This window comes from Tauraco erythrolophus, chromosome 12, assembly GCF_009769465.1.
Source record: "Tauraco erythrolophus isolate bTauEry1 chromosome 12, bTauEry1.pri, whole genome shotgun sequence".
Classification (NCBI taxonomy): Eukaryota; Metazoa; Chordata; class Aves; order Musophagiformes; family Musophagidae; genus Tauraco; species Tauraco erythrolophus.
The window spans coordinates 14,463,439-14,488,455 of NC_141476.1; the positions used below are offsets into that span (position 1 = coordinate 14,463,439).

The following is a 25,017-nucleotide window of genomic DNA, read 5'->3' on the forward strand; positions in this document are numbered from 1 at the left end:
CTCCTCTTGCACGTCATCTTCTGACTCAGGCTTCTGGAAAACAGCAGCTGATAGTAAATAGCTGTGGAGTCTCGGGACTGCTCTTATTATGCTGCTGCTTTTGCTTTTACTGATCTGTTCAGAACTTGTTTATAAGAAAAATTCCTTAAACCGATTTCTGCCATGGGAGCAGCCCACTATAATGTTAAGTGCTGCCGTCAGGTTTTAATTGATGCAGGAAGGAGTTCATAGTCAGCGCTTCGGTGGTCTTAAAATCTGGGATTACTTGAGTTAATACACATTGTCTAATCCAAAAAGTGGCCTGAATAGTTAAGTACAAGCAGTTTCATACTGTTAAATTACCGATAAAGTCTACCCAAGCCATCCAGAATGCATCTTCATCTTTTTATTTATCAAAATACAGACACTGAGTTCTACAAAAACCCACGTAACATTTTTATACAGTGTTTTGGTGGTTTATATTAAACGGGCAAGTCTTCAATAGCAGGAAGACCATTCTAAACACACACACCATCATTAGTTTAATATATCTTCAATATGAAAAGCAATGTGACCCTGTAGTCTACCAAAACTCATATAATTTAAATCTTTTATAAAAAAGATATGTTTCATAAGTAATTACAGTAGCAAAGAAAGTGCTGTGCCTTTACGTTTTAAGAATTCAGAATATTCATATGCACCTCTCAAAATGGCGAAATAAAGTTCTCGTCTTGAGCTGTAGTGGGAAGCAGAGCTGTCTCCAGCTCCTTCTGCTTCTGCAGGAGGCCCTGAAATAAATGGAACATAAATGTGAATATTCTGTCTTCCTCATGCAGCCCGAACTAACAAAGCGTCTCCGTTTCATATTTAAAACAATTTACTTGTTAAAGCTCAATGCTTTTTGAATACACAGCTCCAAAAAAAGCAGTACAACATAATGCATTCAGTAGAGCAGGAACTCCACATTTCCTGTCTTCTGCAGAAGACTTTCAAGCATAGCTGAGGGGGAAGCTCGTCCAGTTTCCAGGGCTGGCTGTGCAGACAAAAAAGGACTTTCTTGCTCTATTAAATGTAACTTGCATGCTCCTCTGTGAAACGTCACTATGTCTGTGGTATTCTATGTATTCTTGTAGGAAGCTGAACCCAAAACTTTTGATGGGTACCAGCCTTTAGTCTTAAGTTACACTGTAAGATACAGGGCAGCGTTACTGTCTGAAGTAGAACAGTGTCAGATGCTTTAGGATAAACGTTCCTGCTTTGTTAATGGCTCTCACAAGTACTAGACAATGGAGAAAACCTGTAATAAAAAACTCTTGGAAGTGTATCCTTGGCTACAGGTGGCACATGATACAGCTGTCAGGTACATTCCTAGATTTGAAACAGTCTTTTTACTGATCGGATTGTATTTATTGATACATCTGGCCCCTTGGTCTCTAGCCGGTTTAGACATGTCAGAAGTAATTTGGTACCAAGGACGTTTGTTTAAAAGTTACAACAGTATTTTTCCTCAGTTACTGGACTTTTCTCAAAGACAAGGGTTATAAGCACGTGACACAGCTCACTATAGACCTAACACAAGCCAGCAGGTACTACAACAATTTGGATATGGTACTCCTGGTGGCACAGGTGGGGAGAGAAGTTATGCAGAACTGGCTTCAGTTAGCAAAGCAGCCCGTTTGTGAGACTTTGCATCCTTCAGGAAGCTTTTCAATCACTTCCTGAATTGCTTTTTAACTCATCAACAGTATCTGCTATTTCTATTAATAGGTTAGTGGACTTGTTCAGTCCCTTTATCAATAATTACTTTATATAAGAGTGTTTTTTGCATTTAGTAGCATGTTACAAAACAAAATCACGCAATAAGTTGCCTTAAATCAACCCATAGCTGAGGTGAGAAATGAGTAACTCTGAAAACTGGAACAAGGTCTATCACATCGTTTGCAAAGGTGATAGAAAGGGCCTGGAGAAAAGTTGTGAAATTTCTCCACAGGGACAAGTGCCGAGGTTTGTCTGCGTGTCCTCGGACAGGCTGCTGGTGGCTGGTGCGATGGCTGAGCCCCGGCAGGCTGCAACCCGCTGGCAGGTGGTTTTAGTGCCTGAGTGAAAATACGCTGCTCTGGTACGCACTGACTCTAGGTGGGGTTTTCGTCCTTTTTCTTTGGCCCTTTTTTTTCACAAACACTTAATTCACTTTGCTGGATGGATAAACTTGGGCTTATTCCACTGACTCTTTTGATTTCAGTGAGGAAAACAGGAGTCTGGCAATAGTTCCTATTACTGCTGTCACCCGAAATACAGGAAGAGCCTTTCTGTTTTGTCTTGTGACAAACGCCATGACAAACCACCCTCCCTTGGCAGAGGGAGGCCCTGTCTGCCCTCTGATTTCACTGGTGTCTTCCATGGGTCAGCCAGTTCAGCCAGACCGTCCCGCACACACCCAGCTGTACCTGCCTATCCCTCTCGTTGGGTGGGTATTGCAAAGGTTAAAGACTGGTCAAATATGCTGCGAATTCTCCAGACAAAAGGCGGCTAAAGAATGGCCAAATAGGTTGTGAATATATATGCTGAAACTATCAATCCAATATATATATAAAATTTTTAAAAACAAGACTAAATTATCTTCTGAAATGGAAAAGTAAACTCTGCTCTTTGTCTAAATTATGTTCCATACAAAATACTGCGTTACTCTTCCTTTCTCAGTAAAATAACAGGCAAAACAGGTGCCAGCTGCAGGAGTATAGAACACATAGGTATACAAGATGTACCCCAGTTCAACAGTTAATGTCCTAAATGCATTCTGCAGCTGGTAGGATATTTAAAGAATATCTCTGCATGTTTTAACTCCCTTCCAGAACTAAGGTCCATTGAAAAAATAACCTTAACATTCGTTTTTAGCCACTGTTAAGACCTGAATATATACTATGTATCAAAAATATCCCTAGACTCCTGTCTCCTAAGTTTGCCCAGGTGGATATTATCACCTTAAAATCGCTTCAAATATCCATGGCTTTTGTTCACCTCAGCAAGCACAAGGCTCAAACTGTGCTTCGCAGCTGGCTTCACTCTTAACCAGAACACCAGGGGCAAATGAAGCCTGAATACCAAATCCTTAACAGTTGTAGATATTTAGCAAAACTGCTAACGAGCATCCGGGAAGAGCAGATCAAGTCAAACCTATCTGGAAGCCATTAGAGACTGGCAGCTTTTCAGTGCTCGTGGGTTACAGCTTTTCTTAGCAACTTGCAGAGCGCCAGGGTGCTACACCTGCACAAGGAGTTCCCCTACTGCTGAAGCACGGTGTATGCGTGGCAGAACTTGTGTCTGTCTAAAGGGCAGCAGGTGAGTAACAGTGTAACTACCTGTAGTTTTGTTGTACTTGAGTCTGTCACATTGTCTTCTCTTTATTTTGATCATGTATGCGTTTTTGTCTCCCTTAAGGCAAAGAAAAATATACAGTGCTGCTAGCAGCAAAATCCTTTTAGTATGGAGCTATTTGAAAACAAGGGAAGATACTGACACATGTTTAGTGTTCTTCAAGAACAAAATGCAAACCTAAAAGTTAAATGTTTTTTTCTATCTTGCAGTCCCCTGGTCAGGCCACTTAGAAGCACAAAAGGAAACTGTAAGATTGTCCAGATCCAAGTTTGAATCTGCTATGGGCCACATCTCGTGGCCAACAGGTGGAGTATTGAATTCACTCGTGTTTTAGTAGCTAGATGCCTGACGGTATTTTTCCTGGTATTCTTACTCCAATAAGGAAAATATGTAACTTCACATATTTACATATGTGATTCTTTAATTTAGTGCAGTGTGGATCCTTAGAGACAGTCTCGCCATAATCAAAATCCTTCTGGCAATCCTGTAGATTTATAATTACCAGTAATTTACTACAAATAGAACAATGTATACAAACATACACAGGGTTCTGCCTCGGGAGCTCATGTGTGTACGATTCAACTAAATTTCATTTTGTATTCACTCACTAAATCTGGCTGATTGACAAATCCTGAATTTTACATGTTAAAAAAAAGAATAGCTATTTTGGAAGGATTTTTTTAAGTGTTCACACTTCAAATTTGCAAATTGCAGTATTTTTCCAGGACTGACACATGACTACCAGCCCACTAACTCCTCTCCACCAAGCACACTGCTCTGCTGTGACTAGCTTACCCATGGAATGCCAAAGTGAAATTCATTAACAAGGGTTCTAGTGTTGTTTTAAAATACTATTCTTTCTCCCCTTGAAATGGAAACATTCTTATTATAAGCAACCCTAACTATCAAAACCTGGAGATGAAATAAAGCCATTCCTCTTGGTCTCAGGTTTTCTCAGGTGTTCCAGTATTTCACAGCTAACATAAGGATTAAGGAGTCCACCGTCTCTCTCTAAGGACAGTCCAAAGGTGGCAGTAATGCATGAAAAGCAGAATTACTAAGAGGAAACAAAAGCGGAGGACAGGGCCCAAAACACCATATATGACAGAAAAATGAATTAAAGACTAATGCTTATGACTATGTAATAGTTTGCAATGTTCATTTTGACTTTCATACATGTGTACATTCATGTTTATCCAGTAACTTTTTGCTTACCTGGCGTAATTGTGACAATCCTTTGAGAATTGCTTGTTGTCTGTCTCTGATTTTAACTACGTCAGGATTTAGAAGAGGATCTCTAACGTGATCAGAGCTAAAAATCTGTCGTGGCATTTGGTAAGAATCTAAAAGAAAACGTATATCAAATCAGTTAACAATACTCTCTATCAATTTTAATTTTGAAGCAGTAGATTTTCACAGCTTGTCAAAATCAGGTTTTGGCTGCTATTAGATTACAATCACTATTGAAAAGTCAAACAACGCTTAGATTCCTAAACCCAAATCTGTAGACAATAATACCAGAGAAGTGCAATCGTACTTCATTAAAGGTAAACAGACAAAAAAGATAAAAATAAACAAATTTGTTGCTTTTTCTTTTTTTAAACTTTGTGGGGTTTTTTTTTAATACAGAGTATCAATTGGTGGTGTAGGCTTTCTGCACAGGGCTGTGACACACAGGTTACTGCACAATTCAGTAAAACAAATACCAACTTGACTACGTTGTAGCACTCTAAATCACTGTAACATCTCTTCTACCTTAATCAGTTCAAATACATTCCAGTACCATTAAACTGTCGATACTGTGGGTCGTGTGTTGAAGGTCTAGTCACTGGTGCATCGGGATCAAGGTAATATACTTCGTTTGTTCGAACATACGGAATGAATTGTGAAGAGGGAGGCCTTCCAGCTTCGGTAATGGGAGGAGGGGAGCTCCTCTGCTGTGTATCTGTCTTGATGTTTTTCTCTCTTCTGCTATTGTTGTTATGCATCAGGAAATTAGAAGCATGTATCTGTTTTTGCTGTACTTGGTGTAATCTGTTCTTAACTGCTGGAACAGGTGGTGATTCAGATCTGTATGAAACAACTTCAGTTAAAAAAACCTGCAAACTGCTTAAGTAATGATGTGATGAATTTTCTCTAACAGTATAGACAAAGAATCTTCAGAGGACTGGACTTCTGCTCATTTATGCTGTTTTTATACCAGCAGTTTGTCTAGTCTATGTATTTTTAATAGCAGACAATTCTTTTTAAAAAAATTAAAAATCAGGAAAGAAAAGCAAGTCTATTTCGCTATTGGTGTATTTATACATTTCATTAATGCAGAATATTGACATACCTTTCTTCATTCAAATGATTCTTATCTAATTGTTCTTCCTAGGAGAAAACCAAGAAAGTAAAAAGTAAAATAAAAAGCTCCATGTCTTTATATTAAATGCTTTGATTTTTCAAGACAACTTTGGTCTGAAATTCCAAAAGGACTGTTTGAGCTGGGTTCAGGAGAAAGGTATTTATCCAACACTTGCATTAAAGACACTTGTAATGTCTAAGAACTAAATTAAATTAATTACAGGAGGATTTGCTCCAATTTTCTATGTCTTTGGCAGCTCTAGGCACTATCAAAACTACTATATGTATTTTCCAATGACCTTGGAAAGCTGCATTTATAAAGCTGAAAGGTTCAGCTGATGATAATGATTATGAAAGGAAAGGTCACGTTTCTAGATACAGTCAGTATTTAAATGAAAAGTATTAACATATCCCATGCTGCTTATGGGATCACACAACGCTCACTTCTCTTAAAAACCTGCTTAGAATTCATTGCCCCATTTCTCAGATACAGAATTCTTGAACATTTACCTTTCAATCATGTAAGCACAAAACTTAAATTTACTGTTAACCTCCAATAAACCAACAAACTCAGTTTAAGAAATGAATAAATCTTTAAAGACACCTACGTGAACAGTTACGTATTTTCACTTATTTTTTTTAACACCTACAGCTTCTAAAACGTGTACGTAGCCACAGTAAACAAATGGCTAAACAAAACTGAAGTGGCCACCTTTCCTACACCAGATTTATTCTACTGGAAAGTGTGAGGAAATGAGATGTTTATGCATGCAGAGAGTGAGCTAGCAGGAGAGGGAGGGACAGAGAAAAGGCATGAATATATTTGACTGTATTTTCTTTAAATGAATTTTTTTTTTTCCCCAGCCACAAGCTATAGTGATACATGCTTACTGCAAATGGAGACGAAATAACTCCACTCAGAAGAATGCATTTTTATGACTACTAATAGAGTACGTCCTCATTAATCTGTATTCTTTGCAGAAATAAAAACTGTTTTCTTGAACAGGTACTCCTATACCTCAACGCTCACCACAGTGTGACTGGACAAGAAAGAGGAAGTCAGTGACATCATTCTATCCTGCCCACTGCTTTAAATCAAGCTCCCTGTTTACATAATGCATCAATGAAAAGAGAACAGATTGAAATAACAGTAAAAGCTAAGTCACAAAATCTGAGTAGATTCTTCTGATCATGGAGAACAAAACCGCTGTAATACCATTCTTCACACAAAGGTAAGAGGAAAATTCTCAATGCTTGAGCTACAGAACTGAATTCCCATCGAGGCAAAACTGTGTGGAACAAGACTCTTAAAAATACACATCGTTGTTGTTAAAGACAAAATAGTTACCTTTCTGGCTCTGTGTCCCTTATTCTTCATATTTATTTCTTCACGAGGTGAAGGAGACCTGTCTGCATAACCGCTCTTTTTTGGGCAGAGATTCCCAGGGGTATTTCTTTCTACTAACTGAAGCAGCTCCATTTGTCGTCTTACTTTGCTTTCTTCCCTTTGTTTTTGTAGCTCTTTAGGGTATCTTTCTGAGGCTGGAATATATCTTTTCTCAGGCTTGTTTATGTTCCAGTCAGGTCTTTTGCTGTGTTTTTCTGAAGGCTTAATTTGTCTTTCTTTTCTTGCATATTGTTCATATAGATCGCTGTAATAGCCACCATTCTCTTTTCCTGAAAACTTATTTTTATCTATAAACAGCATTTCCTTCTGGTAATTTTTGCTGCTAGAGGTTTCTTTGTATTCTATGGAAATATCAGGCGATCCGCAACATACAGTTCTCTCCTCAGCTGACTCAGTGTATGCTGAAGTATTGAAGTCATCTAAAGAAAAATATTGTATTTTAACTCCACATCTAAGCTGTTCAGATTACTTGTTTGACTTTTTATATGTGTATCCATCTACCATTGCTGATTTTATTCAAAAATTGGTTGTTACAGTTTTATAATGTTTTTTTATTCTTTTTGATGTGGAAGATAGATAGGACCAAGTAGAAGCAAACTCAATAAGGAGGGGGGGGAAAAAATACTAGAGAACAAAATCAAGTCACTGTAAAGCAAAATAATTTATGTAAAATGAAGCCACATTATTTTAAAATGTAGAATTCTACTTCTGTCATGGTACCCAATGGTAAAGGGCAAAACACAGTTTTCTGTTTAGTTTTTCAGCATGCTGATGATTTGGTCATATTCACAGCACTTACTTTCCTAATCCTTGTCTTCCAATGGAAATATTTTGTTCAATTTTTAAATCGCTAACAATCCAGCTTCTTTCTTTACTAAGGGGTATATGCAAAACCACAAAGTTTGTAAACTCTCCAAATTCACAGTAAAATTTCCACCAGCACTGCCAAAACCAAAAGTATTAATTGCTGCTTAAGCAAATAGAAATAAAGCTTCCACTTTGCAAGTGAGAAGCAGCTAATAAATTTCTAAATACAAGGCAAAAAGTGACGGTAATTTTCCACCAAATCTGCTCATTCACATCTCATCTACAACATTAACAGGGTCAGCCCTATTGTTTGATCTGGGTTTTTTTAACAGTGTGATACAAAATCAAGATAAATACTGGAAAGCATTCTATCTAGATGGACCTGTAATTCCGTCTGGGTATTTAGCAAGAATTGTAGAAAGCCTTTCTAAAGGTTTGAATGTAAGCTCTCATTTTCTAATGAGTCTAGTTTTCTAATTCCAGAATTACTGACAATGTTTCTGCCGATATTTTCAAGGATTCATTAGAAGCCCGGCCCTGCTCAACACCAGACCACGTTACATAAACTTGGGAACATTCACACTGAAGACTACGACAGATCCATGTTTAAATGCCATAATAAAATGAGTCCTACATGGCTTGTTACCATGACTGTAAGTCGACACAGTATTTCAGACTGGGTGATTTGAATCCGTAACTGCTAAGTAACAACTATACAGACATGTAATTTATTTAGAAGAATACAGTAATATATTGTAATATTCCAACATGCCTGTGTCTATCCAAGTACTTCTTTCTAGTTTTATTCCATTCTGAATTACAGTGATTGGGCCCTATAGCTCAGTTTCCCAAATATGCTGTTCACTCTCTTTCTTAAGGTACATCAGAGTAATTAATTTTAAGGGCTGCATACCTGTCTGTACAGCAGTGTCTTTCCGAGGAGAAGTCTGCTGATCAATGTGGCTCTTACTGTCATCAGAAAAATTATGACTTTGATATGAAATATCAGTATTACAATTTTTGAATTCTGTATTACCTAAAAAGAAATAAGTAAAATAGTTCGATTTAGTAAGGTATGTTCCATTTAAACCATGCTATCAAGTTATCAGACTATTGTGGTTTAGAACTCAAAGCAAGACTGAGAACGATGGTTCAGATCCTAATACTCTCCCTTTTTCACTGGAAACCTAATGGACAGCACATAGGTCTGAATATTCCCTATACATTCCTGATAATATCTTTCTATTCCTTCCTTTACGCAATACAGTATCTGAAGCTTACTAAAATACAATATTCTCTGTATTAGTTGACACTGGTATTTGTTTGAAAAGCTCTGTAAGCAGCAATGCCAAAGGGGAAAGAAAAACAACACAAAGCCCACTAACAACCTGCATGCAAGCGCCAAAGGAAGAGGCAAACTGAACATGAGAAGACTTGTTACTTACCAACACCAAGATTCTTCTGAAGTTTCGAAGTGTCATGTCCCTTCTGAGCCAAGTCTCGAAGGCGCTGTTCTTGTTTTAATCTCTGTGCTAATTCTTGAGCTTTCTGCATTGTCTGATAAAGCTCATTTGTTTTCACAGTCACAAGTTCCTTTAAAAAAAAGGTAAATATAGGTGATCATTTATTTTGAGAATAAAATTAATAGGATTATTTACTCTCCATATAATCCTCAAGGTTTACATATGTTCTTATTTTGAGTAAAGCCTTTTCTTTTTAAAACAAAAACTAGGTGAGTAGATGCAATATGTAACGTAACTTTTATGGTTAAAAATTCAGAACCTCTGCTGTGCTAACGGAAGATGTTCTATCCCAGCATTAAAAAGCGAGCGTTTATATCCTCAAAGTTATGTGGATATTTATCTCCTTCCTAATAAATTCATCTTCTCCTAAATGTGATCTGATTTCAGCCATCTATGACTGCCTATATCATGTAGTTTAATGACATAAAAGAAGCCTAAATAAAAATAATTAAAAAATCTACCTTCCTATTAATTCCACAGAAAGGAGACAGTAGAAGCCTCCCTAACAAAAGGAGAACATCCATAAATATGAAGGTTACTATTTCCAGACTCAGCAGGTTCTAGGTGCAGGAGAGTGGGCCAAGGAAAATCTTTCCGAACTGCTAATACCACCTCATCCCTGCTTCCTACTGCGTTTGCAAGTGGAAAGAAAAACAACTGATAGCATAACATGTTTTGAAGGAGCTGAGCTATTACAGAGAAAGATGACTTTCCTTATTTTTTACCAGTTTGTTCCAGCATCTACAGGCAGATGCTATACAATGCTATCTAGAAAATGCAAAGAAATCATGGATCCATATTTCTGCAGCTATGAGAGGTAGGTGTGTTTTTGGAATAACACTGTCTTATGACATCTTGGAATTCTGCTACTGTTCCAAATATGAAGCAAAGGGCTACTGTGCCAAAAGGAAGAATAAAACATCAGACAAGGCTTTTAACCTACTACAGACTCTTCTGTAACAGGTAAATGTATACAAATGCAAAATTTGTACTTACCAAAGGTCAAAATGTTACTTTTGATTTAACTTTTGTATGGAAGGAGCATGTAAAGCTCAGCAATAGTTACAGAGGACAAAGCTCTAAAACATGAATGACTTTTAAAATGACTGTTCCAGAGTATATTCTGAAAAGCCTTAAATCCAGAGTGAAAGCACATCCAGTCAGATAAAGTTCATGGTACTGAAGCGTTGTAAAAGCATCAAGTTACCAACAACAATAACTGGATCACATAATTTGAGATATTTCTTTTTATTTAAATTTTGCATTAAAAAATGCATGTTTCTGGATTATTTAAAACTACAATTCCATTTTGTCAGTTCTTATCCATTTCTCTTCCTGAAAAGACCTTTGTCCAAAAAAAGAAACCTGCCTTAAACTTGTATAGTGTTACAAGTTTATTAATTGAGAAAGCAGATTTTGGTTTCCAATGTCTAAATGTCAGACAGTTTTTTCAAAATGATAAGGCAACATCATTTCAAAGATGAAGAACAAGAACCATTTTCCTCAAAACCCAGCATTATTACAGACTATCTGCACTAAAGAAAATGCAGAACTCCACCTCCTTTTGTTTTTGTTTCAGCATATCTTCTTCAAACTGTTTCTGCATTTGTTCTTTTTCTCGTGCTAGGCGCTGTTCATCCTCTTGTTCTTCCCATTTTCTCTGCTCTTCCTCCAGTTGTTTCTTCCTCCGTTTTTCTTCTACCTGAGCCATTATTGCTTTCTGTATCAGAAAAAATGGAAAGTCAAAAGATGTAACATTAAACATATAAGTTATATCATATATTTCCATATACATGTATAATAATTGCATTTGGACAAATATAAAAAAAAAATCAAGACAATTTCTATCAAAGTTTTTTTTTTAGAACCACCAGCCCGATAAAGCAGTTTGAAATACACAAGAGACAAACAAAAGTAGCTTTTTATGTTTTCAAAAATGCTTTTACTTTTCTTGTAAAGAAATGGTGGTCTGATTTCTACCTTATGTACTGTAAGCTAGTATTTTGATTTTGCAGAATAACAGTTTGACCAGAACAGGCTCATTACATTTATACTAAGACTTCTTTACACTGTGCTAGAGACATCACATCATGCAGATACACCTTCAGTCAGAGTGCGACAGAAGTAATGTAAATGACAGTAAAGCAGATAAAAATGTAAAGATTCATGGAGTGGCTAGCTGTAAATATCAGTCCTCCTGATGATAGTGGAGACTGAAGAAAAATGAACATAAACCTATTAGAGCTCTAAAGACTGCACTGTATGTTTTTTGAGGCAAGAATTCAGTTACAAAAATGCAATCATCTCTCCACAAGTATGAAAAGAAAACAATAGAGTCCAACTGAATGAAATACCATTAAACAACTGTAAACATGTAATCTGAAGCATAAAAGTAAAGTACTTCAGTGGATTCTGGTATTAAATCTCATGCTTTATTCATGTGACAACACTACCCTTCATCCTTTCTTCTCATTAAAACAGCGTTAGTAAAACAGAAGTCCACCTGATGTTCTAACTGTTTCTGCCGCCGCCTGTGTCTCTCTTCAATCTGTGCAGGGTCCAGGAGAGCTGTCATTGAACGGAGGAAACTATCAACAAAGAAACATGTAAGTGTTTTTAACCATAAGAGAATAATCCTAGAATTAGAGTTAGATTTCAAGTAATACCTTCATATTGAGGCTATCCTATTGTAATAATTAACAATTATGAATTTCATTTTACTGAGGAACAAAGTAAGGTTATTTGCAGTAAATTTTATTAATGTACAATGGAAGCACTTGTGTCTTTCAAAAGTGAAACAATGGTATTTCTGAAAAAAAAACATGTCAAATGAATAAGATCCAAAGATCAGATTTAAAGAGTGTTATTCAATTTTTTTTATTTTTTTTTATTTCTGAGGAGGTATCAGAAATATACTGGCTGGGAAGATGATTGTCCTTACAAAGCTCACTCACCTGACTTTCTGACTGTGTTCCAAAGTACTGTTTTTAGCAGCTTTTTCTGCATTTTCCACCTTTGACGGCATGGAGTTGCCTAAAGCTGCAGGTGAAAAAGGGTGAACAAAAGCAGTCAGCTCCTTAGGGTCAGGTGACAGGCAAAGACTTTCAGGATGCTTTTTGTACATTCCATTTAAGGGGTGTTGTGCATTAGCATTAAGGTGGGTCTTTACAGAATCAAAATGCATTGCCCATCTGTCAAGCTCTTCAGCCTAAATAAATATGAAGCAACAAAAAAAAAAAATGGAAACACGCTCAATTACACTGTTTCTATAAAGTGTGGTTAACAAACAGACAAGAGGCATTTTGTAAAACAGTAACATCGAAAAGCTCTGTTATGGGGCTACAATACAGCCAGTAGTTGATTCCCTAAATGGGAAAACAGAAGTCTCTCTGTTGCTTAAAATGCAAGTCAGATGAGAAATTATACTGCTGATCCATATACTTGGTCAGCAAAAACATATTGCTACTGTATTTTCAGGAAAAAAAAACCCACCAAGAATTAGAAAGTGAAAAAAAAAAGAAAAAGAAAAAAGTAAGTTAACATGGATTCAGCCTTTTTGGTACTGCTTTTTCAATTTATATTACTATTCTATACCGTAATTTTTCTAATAGTTCTGAGAACTGCTTGATTGAGAGATCAGTCGTCTGCCATACTCTCCTCCTGTTGTGTGCATATTCTCTCTCTAGTAACATGAACAAGTGACCATCTTTTACCCTGTCCTACATTTACCTTCTCCATTTTAATTCTGGATGGTAGCAGAATTAATGTGCTTTGGGCAGAGATAACTTATCTCTAACTTCCTACCTTGAGCTAAGACAGGCCCATTATAAAATAAGCCTTCTTTCAAAAACCTCTTCTACCCACAGCAGCCACCACTGCTATCCTAGCAAAGTACCTAAAACTTTTGTAGAGTGACATACTTCGTTTTAAGTCTCTGTTCTGTACCACCCAGGCTTATCTTTTTGGCTCAGTGTTGGCCATTAGGACATTCCAACATATCACTAATAAAAGATTTTTACCTATGGGGCCTCTGGTTTTGCTCTAAGTACTGAGAAGGTTCTCTTCTGACCAAAAGAACTGCTTTTCTGGAGGGACTGGAGAATGGCTGCCTCAAAACTTGCATTCTGCAGGAAAAAACTTAGCATAATCTAATGTAATAAACTTTCTAGGAGTCCCTTCCTTAAAAATTCCCTTGTGTTAGAAAAGTTTTACACCTATTTTAAAAGAAGCATGTAGATGCAGATCAGAGTAGCTGCAAAAACTACTTTATTCTTATGCAAGTCTATGGTGCAATATTTGCAATATCGCAATAGGCAATACACAAGACCTGAAAAAAAATATGTTGAAGAAAACGAGATTAAGTGCATGTTAACTTCCCTTCAAAAAGGAGGCTGGAAGTGAGATTACTGTTAGGCTCCTCACTGGGGATTGCAGCCATCTTTCCACAGCAGAGCTATCAAATTAAAACCAAGGCAGCTAATGAAGAAGCCTTTCACAGCTGTGTTCTCTTTCCAGTTATAAAGCTCAATTTGGAAAGGAAATCTGATTTCTTCAACAACTCAGGAAATAAAAAACCTGTGTGTAGGTATGTAACCAACCTTGGCAACATGGAGTTTTACTGGAGGTGAGTAGGAAAGCTCTCTTCTACAAACTGTAGAATTAAAATGAAGAATTTGTCTAGGAATTGTGTAAGTGCTGTAAATGCTTCAGTTGAGAGTAAAAACTGTAGCCTTTCAATTGAGAAGGCCACAGACTATGTTCATACCAATCAAGTTTTGGTAATCAAGGTTCTTGTTAACTAATACTACAGAATTTCTCTTGATATGAATACATCTCATGTATGTGAATGATCTAATCCTGGGGTTAAAGCTGTGTACAGTAATTTGGAAATCTGGATTCTAGCAATAGTACAGTCTCACTGCATGGTTTCGTCACTTCAAAAGACAGAGTCTTTGGAAGAGTGTGTCAGTATCAGGCTGCATGAGAATGCAGAGCATTCCACTGACCTTAAAACTGCTAATATAGTATAAATAGTAATAGGTAAAGGAAAGAAGTCAGCTTCCATACAAAGAACCTCTGAGGTAAAAGATATATTGATCAAATTGGCCAATAGTTCCAGTATTAAAAGTTGCTTCAGGTACTCCACCTGCAAAGCAATTACACTGGCCACAGCTTCCTTCTAGATCCAGCCTAAGAGACCTACATTCAACAGCCTGGAAAAACCAAAGAGTAAAAAAGGTAAGGCTATTTTCTTCAATACTTTTTGAAGTAAAAGTGTTTAAAAAAGTTTCATAAGAGTGTACATGCATGTGTATATATGCATATCAAAACAATATCTCTAGAAACAGAATTTGAACACAACTGTGACGTACTGTAGTTGTCTACAACTTTCCTTCTCTTTTCTCATCTCCTTCCGTACTCTACAGAAAATGTCTTTTTACAAAAGTGTCTCTCCACCTTCTGAACCCTAGTGCTTTCACACAATGGTGGGAAAGAAAAAAAAAGTACAGCAATATCACTGTTTTCATCTCTGCAGCAGGCACTCTAAAAGGGACACTGTAGTCTGTTCTCTGCCACCGAAATGTTGGACCAGCTACTGGCTGAATGTTCAATTACACTGTCCTATGGACTTAGTGAAAACCAGAATGTGCTGCAGGTAATTACATCTTTGCTGCTACTTCATTAGGGCTATGATTTCATCTTTTACTTCTTAGAACAAAAACGGAGAGAAAAACTCCTCTTACTCCAAAAAGTCCCTCTAAACTACAGATACCTTTGATAAATTACGTTTTTCTTCTATTTTTCGTAGCTTAGCTTCTTCCTTCTGTTTGTCCAGCTCTTCAAGCCACTTCTTCTGTTGCTCATACTTCAAAGCACTAAAAGGTCGTTCCTGTGGCACAACCTCCTGAAATAAGATAAGTGCTAGTCTCTTCCTTGTACAAAAAATTCAGTACCTTTTCTAGCCACATAATAAAGACTTGGCAGAAAACTTTGCCTTCAGTTGCTAGGCTTAACTGGGCTGTTTTCTTGCACAAAAAATAATGTAAGTTTCTAACCGTAGCAAGTGTCTGACTGCTCCATAAAAACGCTTCAGTTGTTAGAAAGATGCTAAATAAGCCAGTCTTTGAATACTATTCAAATTGAACCATCAGCCTCTCACTCAAAACCCACCCTACTTATATGTATCATCATGAATAAAAATCCCTTCCTTCTTCCTATGGTTCGCTGCTCAGTCTGTGTTCCTGGTAGATTCAGCACCATGATCTAATTAGTAGTGATCTGTCTCAAGTACATTCTAGAGACCACCTTCTGTTCCTGGTTCTTACTGGATAAACTCCAGTAGCACTGAGAACTTTCAATGCTATCTGACAAAAACCACTCTTCAACCAGTGACTACTAGCAATAACTGAAAAAGTGCTTCTTGAACCTTCTGCCATAAATATATATTTTTTTTGAAGTCCTCTATTTCTGATAGGTTACCACTTCTCTATTTCTTTAATGCATACTTAAAAGCTGAATAGCACTTCAGCTCACACCTCTAGCACTGTTCCTCACATCAGCCTTAAAAATGCTCAGTCTTCAAGGCATCAATATTTTGATAAATGTTCATTCAGACACAGTTGTCTGGATAGAGCAAAAAGGTCTACTGAATTCTTCTGGTTTAAAAGAACTACTGAAGATACAAATCTGTTGTCACTAAGCAAGTAAAAAAAAACCTGCATGTGATTTAAAATCTTACCCCTAAACAAACTGCTGGGCAATCGACAGCTGCTAAGTCAGAATAACTGTAATCAGAAGACTGCCCAGCTGGAGCACTTGGAACACTCTGTGCAACTTTACTGGCCTCTGTGGTTAAAGCAGTTAACACAGACATAGTTTTCCTCAGGGGCAATAACTGAGTGAGCTGGAAACATTGTCTGCAAATAAAGTGACCACTGTCTAAGATCTATTTAGCTCACCTGTTTTGTTTGTATTAAACAGCCTTTAACATACAATAAACAAGAAAATTATATTTCTAGAAGCTGCTATTCATTAAAACTTCAGCCAAAACTTGTAACTAAGCATCTCATATTCAGTATTTCTTAATTATGTAGATTGAAACAAATTCTTGTGGGGCAGAGTGGTTCATTTTCTAGGAATGCTGAATATGCCACAAAAAAAGAAATTTACAACCCCAACTTCGTTTAACAGCAATCAATTTCACTGGTGAAGCAGTCTCATCTGAGTGTATTTTATCTGACACAGCATTTTCAGAGTGACAGCTGACTTCTTAAAAGGCAAGTTTGAGTAAAAAGTCAAATTGCTATGCTTATTATCTAGGCAATCAAATATATGTGAGAGCTCATGAACAATGTGAATAATTATATAACCAGGAATTACATTTGAGACTATTCCTCAAAACAGAACTGAGAAAGATTTAGTTAGGAATCAACATGGAAGGACAGGAGTGGGTTGTTCATGCTACAAAGATCTTAATCTGTGAAGCTAAAAATCGGAGCAATACAGAGGGTTGCAGCAATTCATGCCATGAAAGAGCTTAAAGTGACTACTGAGATTGGATTCTACTGGATTCACACAGAAAAGAAAATCTTGTATGAATTAGAAGTTGAATAGTTCTGGAACAGCGCAGTGGAAACTGTGTGCTCTTTTGTGTTTATCGATAGCCTTACCTTATCTGAGTCAGCTGTTTCCACATTCTCCTTATGGGCTTTATTATTCCCAGGTTTTGCCCAGAAATAACACACCTCTTCCTCCAAAGCTTCTTTCAGTTTCTTCTTCAATGCTACCTGTTCATCTTCAAAAAAAAAAAAAACTCTATTAAGAGTTCCTAATACAGATGTGTAGCAGGATTGGTTTTTCTGTTTGTTTTTAAAAAAACAGGCAGCAATGCATGTTTACTCTGTAATTTTAATTGTAAAATGGACTACAAGAGAAAGTCACCACTGTCTGACCAATCAGTCTAAACGTGACTTTGCTCTTAAGAGGATGGTGGCTGAGTCTCTGCCCACAAATATAATTGGGGAATCTCTTTGAGCCGACTACAATACACTGAAGGCTTAACAATGTCCCAGGGGAAGAGGGAAAACCAACAGAAATAACCAAGTATGTAAATTCTCTCCGTTTTATTATATCAGTCTTGAACTACTGTAATATTATTAAAACCAATGGAGCTATACATGGAAGTTACTGACAATGAAGAATCATCTACAGCCAAGTTGAAAATGAAACACAACACTCCTGCCTGTGAATCATAAAAAGCTTAATTTGGCAGAGAGAAATTACTACCACGTTAAACATTTTAATTTTTCTACAGAGATTCCCCTTGGTGGGTGATGGGGCAGGACTGCAAACTGTTTCAAGTTCAAATTGCAATTTGATATATTCAGTCATGTTTGCAGATTAGGGTGATGCTTTTCCCATTAAAAACCAAATCAATTTGTTAATGATAATGGCTACCAGATACTGGCAGAACATGACAAAATTGGTGGCAAGTAACTCCTAAAATACAAAGCATAACTGAGTATATTTATTTGTGATAATATTTATTTGGTTAACAAGAATTTTTGCAAGAAGTTATAGAAAATCTTTGCATAAAATTTTAAAATTCAAGAATCTTAATCTGTTTTGGAGACTAACAGAAGTATGTACTTTCCAATTTGTAGAAGCTGCACTGAAACAAGTAAATTTAAAAAAGCATAAGGAACACAAAGTTTTTTGGCATCCTGAGTATAACAAATTGGTCAAAAATATATCATAAGTACCTAATTCCTTCTTCCATTGGGTCTTTCTAAATTCTAATAAGGCTTTCTCCCCTTCTCTTTCACCCAACATACTAAACATGTCAGCAGGTTTCCACGAATCCTTTCTAGAGAAAAGGAGAGGAAAAAAATAATTTTACCTAAAAAGCTGATCTGTTAATTTTAAAGGTAACTATTTATTTAGCATTTATAAAGATTCTTACTGTGATTACGATTTACAATACGAATCTTCATTGGAGATACAATTTTTGTAGACAATAGCACCTATCTACGTACATAACTTTCTGTCCTGGCTGCGGACATGCTTCTTGTTTCCTGCTTGAATCAGAGTTAGCTTCGTCAGGAACAGATGAAACTTCACAAGCTTTTCTGAGCAGCATTACAGCGTTTTCCTCTGATGCCTCATTAGTAGCTATGGTAGAATATAAATATATAAAAATCTATATAAATATATACATTACCACTAAACTTTCTTCAGCATCAATTAAATACTTTATTAACAGCAGAAATTTGCAAATTCCCCACTGTTTAACAAAACTGTTTTCAGCCCTGCTTGCATGGTTAAGGCACGTGATTTACAACGTCTCAGGGTACGTTCAGAATACTAGACTTCGAGTAAATGCTGTTCTGGGCTAAAAGCTCAGATTTCTAGTTACTGAACTGCAGTGTGTCTTGTTCTTGGTGGCAAAGAGCTCATGCTTCTGAGTATAAGAACAGAAAAAAAAACCCTATTCAACAGTAATATTACAGTTAGGCAAAGAGATACACATAAATCTTTGGTCCAGAGGAAAATGGCACTACTGCTCTTGAGACACATAGCAAGACCTGAACTCTTCAGAAAACCAGAAAGGCCTGTCTGTTTGAGATACTGTGTTTTTTCAAACTCCTAATTGTAATGGCACAGTGCAGTTCTTCTGTGTTTTTTCCTCCTATGTAAAATGGTTCCTTTTTGCATGAAATATTGACAGAATTGCTTGGTGTTTTGCTCTTCGAAGTACTGGAATATTATCAAGCAATCCTTAGTTTTTTCTGTTAAAACTATCAAATGCTTCGTTCCTAACAGCAGCAGGCAATTTCACATCCATAACAGCAAACAGTATTTTGTCTGAGACCATTAAACATGAGTGACATCTCTGCAACCTGCAAATAGACTCTGAACTCCAAGTTAAGCTTTCACATTTTGCTCTGTTTCCATGAAACTTAACTTTTTTGACTATTGGTATCTTACCCATTTCCTCTTGCTTTTCATTATGAGTCTCAGAGATGCTTCTAGTTCCTTCTTTTACAGTCAGCAGAATCTGTTGAAGCTGCTCTTGTGTTAAACACACCAAGCTGCTTAGATCTTCAGCTGATACACATCGGTTTTGAGGTTTCTGTGTATTTTTTTTAACAACATTAGGGTTCTCTGCATTGGGATGTCTGTTTGTGCTATCTCTGTGCAAAATCAGACTGCGATCTGTAGTTGTGGCTTCATGTGAGGAATGTTTGGTAACTTGCAGTTTTTCACCTTTTCTCATTGACAAGCTTGATTCACTCCTTGGTTTTGTTAAGTTCTCCTGCTTGATACAAGCATTTTGTGTTGACCTCAGAACACACCCAGTATGCCTTATTCTTGATGCCTGTTTAGGTGCTCTGGCTTTATTACCCATCTGTTAAAGCAATAAGATTTCATCATATATTAAATGAGGAAATAAATTTGCATTAACAAACAAAACCAAGATTGAAGTAAGAAGTAAAATCAGTGTCATTTTTCTTCTCAGTTACATCAATAGAAACTAACTCGGTATAAACTAATGCAATATCTTTATGAGTACTAGGAATACCTAAATTTGAATATTTAAAAATGACAGTATGAAAAATATGTAGCATAACATTTAAAAGAATTAATAAACGTTAATTGTGCTTTTCTTTGGTGTTTTGGAAGCCTGGCTTCCAACAGGTATATGTTTTCACTATACAGACAGTATTATTTCAATCTTGGTTTTTCCATTCTGTACTAAAGTTTTATCCTTTTCAAGGTCCTTGATGTGCACTTGTAATTATCTCCTATGTATTGAGACCTTTTTCTGCTTTCTTTCCTTCTTCAATCCACTCCATTCCAGTTTACTCAGAGACAACCTATACGACTAATTTGGAATTTAAACACAGTTCAGATCTCTGTGTTACCAGAATCTGAAATTTCTGATTTAAATGTGCTGCTGTAACTTCTTGGCAGAGTAAACTAAAGCATTTTGCAAAGGTAAAAGTAGTCACAGAACTTTTAATTCATCCTTTGTAACAGCTATTATGATCCTGACAAATACATCTTTATCTTTCATAAATATCATTGATTAAAAGTATTTAGACACTTCAAATGTGTTCTCAAATTTCTGTGTTAACGAATTAACTAATTAATTTGTGCACTCTAACCAAACAAGTAATTTTTCCACTTACCTTCATTGCAGGCTTTGATTTATCTTTTGGGAAACAAACACAAACATATGAGAGAAGTATTTAATAACAACTTCCTCCTGAAAAACAATCTTCAGAAATTAATAAACTGTTATATAGATATATTTCAGTAGCTATTTCCAGTTTTATATAGATCTAATAAAACTATTGTGCAGTCTGATCCTCCCCTGCTATTCATTCTGTTTCTCAGAGAGCCCTGTGATAATGGCTTATTTGCAGTTGTTTGGTTTTTGTGATTTTTCAGTTTGCTTTCTGTGTCACATCCTTCCAGGACAGTCCCTGCATCCAACCCCATCTTACTACTTGTTATCCATCTGCATCTCTGACAGCCTAAAGAAACAATACTTGCATAATCACACCATTCATTACTGTGACCCTCACCCAGGCCCTGAAACACTCTTCGGTCTTTTAACCCAAATCCTAGAGGATGCACAGAGGTGTAGTGGTCACAAAAATAACATCAAGTACTATCTTTAATGTAATACTTAATAATAAAGAATATTATAATATTAATAGAGAGAATGTGGTACTCAACACAAGAAGTCCTGCACATATGGCTAATGGAAAAAGAGGAGAAAATAGCAGGGATGACGTTTTAGTGGAACACTTAAGGCTTCTTCAGCTGCACTGTGCAATTATTGCTCTGACAGTGGTTGCTACACATTTTGCACTGGTAGCACCTGTACTTTTTTTATTTGTATTACCAGTTAAAGACATTGGGGAACACTGTTAAAGTCTGCAAAAACACACGATTAATAGTTTCCAACATCGATGAACATTTTAAAACTTGGGAGTATACTAAATTGTTGTCTTGGAGAGACAGGCATTAAATCCTGAACCATCTTGATGTTTCAGTAGTAAGGGTGTTCTGCAACTGTCTTTATCACTGGTTTCTCAAGCATTCAACTCTCAGATGAGTAGGTAGAAGTCACTTTTTGACTTCTGGCTATTCAGAAATTAAATAAGATGGAATTCTACATGCTATGCAAACCAAACTTCTCTGTGGAAATGAGAAAGAAACATAAATAGGGTCTTTGCCATCATAGTGAGGAGATACATAACGGTGAAATCTCAAGTGCTGCTTATGGGTTGTTTCCTTTGTTTTTTTTCTGTGTAAAAGAGAAAAAAGTATCTCAAGCAACTGCTTATGCTACTACAGATTAATCCTACTTTAGTCTCTAAGACTGTGAGCAGTATTTGACAGTGCAGAAAACTGAAATTCAGAAGTAATACAATCTGATGCAATTTCTGACACAATATAATTCAAGGAAGTGCTGTTTCTATCAGTTGTATAAACGTGTTAATTCCTGAAGACAACTGCTTGTTCAAGGCTAGTTCTAAGTCAAAGGTAATGCTTTATCTCAGAGCACTCTGGAACGTACGCTGCCCCTATCCAGCTCATGATGTTAACAATGGTTGGAAAAAGTGAAAGCTGTAGCACTGCTGTTTATAGGTGTTGCAAGGTTCTGCTTCCAGTAGACTGGTATTCCTTACTGACTCAAAATATCCCATAATGCCTCATTGGACAGCTGTCTGGTAAATGCAGAAAATTAAATATAATTTAGAGGGCATTAAACGGAGAATTTCTGTATCCTGACTGCTATGTAGAACAGCTAGGGAAAGTGGACTTGTGCTTGTGTAGAAACATCTATCTGACAAATCACAAAAATACAATTTATTAAAGCTTAATTATGAACATACACTGGAAAAGTCACCTTCAGATGGTAGTAATGAGATCTGGTCTAAATAAACTGCTTACTGAAAATTATAAATGTCAGCTGCCAAATACTAAAGCTGCTTTAAAGACAGACAAGTGACTGTAATGATGTAATTCTGTGTAAATTAAGCAGAGAGTTATTAGATCTCTTTCCTTGGTAAGATGCTATAAAGTTACAGAAATTCTCAAGTTATGTCAGTCAATATATAATAGTACTTAACTTTTTTTTTTTTTTAAATGAATGGAAAGCTGTAAAGAGTCAAGACTACTTGCCAGCTGTTCACCAGTGGACAGACTACTCAAAAGTTCACAGTCAACCTAGAACAGTGGTAGCTGGTGAGTAAGACAACGTGTAAATAACAATGCACAAATATTCCTCCTAATTTGAAAAATATTTCAATAAGGCTGTGCTTCACATTGCTTGGATCTTAAGCTTAACTTCAAGAAGCTTTAAAGATTACTTGAGATAAATGATTAAAAAAATTACCAGAAGAAGCTAAAATTAGCCTAGGCTTTCCATCCAGCACTTCCGTTTCAAGCTTCAGTCCATCTCTGCAAAATGAGAGAAGGGGAATTTGAAACAGTAAGTAATCTGATAACAGTAAGATCTTTACATTAATAACAAATGTACTTATAACACTGCATTTACTGTTGGTCATTCATACCTCAGGCTTTCTACGTTTGTATGAACTTACTATGATGAAAAATCAACAGGTCTGGAAGACGGTATATTTTTGTAATCGATACTGGAAAATTTGGATTTGCATCTTACAAAGTAAATCTTCATGCTGAAGGCAACACTCTATATTGTTATACCTAGCAATATGCCTCCCCCAAGAACTCAGTAATCCAATAATATAAACTGTGCTCCAAAAAATGCTAACAAGTCTCCCCGAAAGCCAACGCTGATCTCAAAGAGGAGCTGTATTCTGAAAGCAGTCTGTAATTGTGCTTCCATGCAAAACAGTCCACGTTTTAAAGTGGAAGAAACGTTATTATAAGAGCTCTAAAAAAGAAAAAAAGTAGGTGTATGAGCCCAGCTGGCAACTAAATGCCACACAGCCACTCGCTCACCCTCCTCCATCCCCAGGGGAATGGGAAGAAAATTAAAGGGAGAAAGGGAAAGAGACTCATGGGTTGAGATAAAAATAATTTAATAATAAATACTAGAAAACCCTAAAAGGGTCCTTTGTCCTGGCTGTGCTCCCCCAAGCGTGTTATGCTCCCCACACAGCAAAAACGGGCAAAGCTGAAAGGTCCTTGATGTCTCAGCACCAACTATCAACATCAGTGCGCTATCAACATTCTTCTAACAAATCCCAGACTAAATCCAAAACATGAAGCTGTTCTAGCTGCTGAAAAGAAAAACTGTCTGACCCAGCTGAAACTAGGACAGAGTGTAAAGCACCCAAACGTTTTTCTCTGTTCCATGCACAAATTTGAGACATCTACTACAAAGACTGATGTTCAAAATAACGGTTATCTTTAAAAATAAAATTTAAAATAAAAGTCTAACATGTCTAAAGCTCGCAAGCAGCTTTCTCGTTAACACGGCAGCAGAGAAGCGCCCGAAGCTGTAATTCCAGACGTTCCAGCGGCGCACGGCAGCTCAGCCGAGCCCGGCACCTGTTCTCTGCAGACGCCCGGTGTCAGCAGGAGGCGGCGGGGCGGGATGCGGTGAACGGGGGCGGCGGGAGGGCCCGGGGCTCTCGCGCAGTCCCCGGGAAGGGGCACGCGGGCTCCCTGCGGCGCGCTGCGGAGGGCAGGCGGCCGGCCGGGTCGGACAGCGCGCAGCAGCGGCGGTCCTGTCGCGCCGCTGAAACGCGGCGGGTTTAGCATCTCGCCCCCCAAACCGCTTTGCAGACCCTTTCCCGAAGCCCTCTCGAGAGGAGCCTGTGAACTCCTCGGCTCTGTCACGCAGATCGCTCCCGTTACCGGCGGCGAGGCACTAAGCGCCCTGGCGCTACCAGGCCGCAGGATTCCCCTCAGAGGGGACGATCGGGCAGGTCCCGGGGCCGCTGGGGGCCCGGGCGGGGCGGCCCGCCACCCGGCGGGCCCCTGCTGCTCGCCCTCCTTACCCCAGGTTCATGGCTCTGCGGAGGCCGCGGCGGGAAGCGCCCAGCCCGCCCGCTCGCTCTGCCTGTACAGCGGTTGCCCACCACGGCGCAGTGAGCCGGGAGGCCATAGGCTGCCCGCGGAACGGCGGCGCTGCCAATGGGCTCCTCGCACACTGCGGGGTGCGCCGCGGCGAGGCCTTGTGGGGGCTGGAGTCCAACGCGCCGAAGGTTCCGCGCAAACCCGCCCGCGGCTGCGGCGGCCTCGCCGATCGTGCACGGCAATGGCGGGGCGGTTACCCGCGGCGCTCCGGTGGCTGCAGAGGGAGGCAGGGAAAGAGGGACGGGCGGGGGGAGAGGCCGAGAACATGGGTGCGCTACAGCGCGGGGAATGGCGGAGGAGCGGCTGTGCGGCGTCCGGAGCGGCCACTTTTCCTGGGAGGGGGGTGCTTCTGGTTCGCCTTCCCCTCACGCTTTTTTTATTTTATTTTTTTTTTTTTTAATAGTGTGGTTTTGGCAAATCAAACAAGGTAGGGAAGAGGGGCGTGCGGCCGAGGATGGCGGAAGAGCGGCTGCCGGGGAGGGGTTCCACCCGCCC

The 25,017-nt window shown here is 38.1% G+C and overlaps 1 protein-coding gene across 1 annotated transcript; it reads right to left on the reverse strand.

The window, feature by feature from the left end:
* Positions 1 to 369: 369 nt before the first annotated feature.
* On the reverse strand, positions 370 to 24,513 carry CCDC66 (coiled-coil domain containing 66). Its single transcript, XM_086618804.1, has 17 exons — positions 24,444 to 24,513; positions 22,853 to 22,917; positions 20,631 to 20,653; positions 19,426 to 19,846; positions 18,474 to 18,609; positions 18,201 to 18,304; positions 17,109 to 17,233; positions 12,393 to 12,646; positions 11,942 to 12,026; positions 10,997 to 11,158; positions 9,361 to 9,508; positions 8,829 to 8,951; positions 7,049 to 7,527; positions 5,690 to 5,727; positions 5,138 to 5,424; positions 4,570 to 4,697; positions 370 to 767 (listed from the first exon to the last, which is right to left on the reverse strand). Exons 1-17 carry the CDS (start codon positions 24,452 to 24,454, stop codon positions 684 to 686), a joined length of 2,673 nt encoding a protein of 890 aa, XP_086474930.1. The 5' UTR covers positions 24,455 to 24,513; the 3' UTR covers positions 370 to 683.
* Between the last annotated feature and the right edge of the window lie 504 nt (positions 24,514 to 25,017).

Coding starts and splice junctions, on each gene's coding strand:
- CCDC66 (XM_086618804.1), bottom strand. Junction 8,952..9,360: donor TCAGAAGAATCTTGGTGTTG/GTAAGTAACAAG, acceptor ATTTCTTTTTAG/GTAATACAGAATTCAAAAAT. Junction 5,425..5,689: donor AATCATTTGAATGAAGAAAG/GTATGTCAATAT, acceptor TGTTTCATACAG/ATCTGAATCACCACCTGTTC.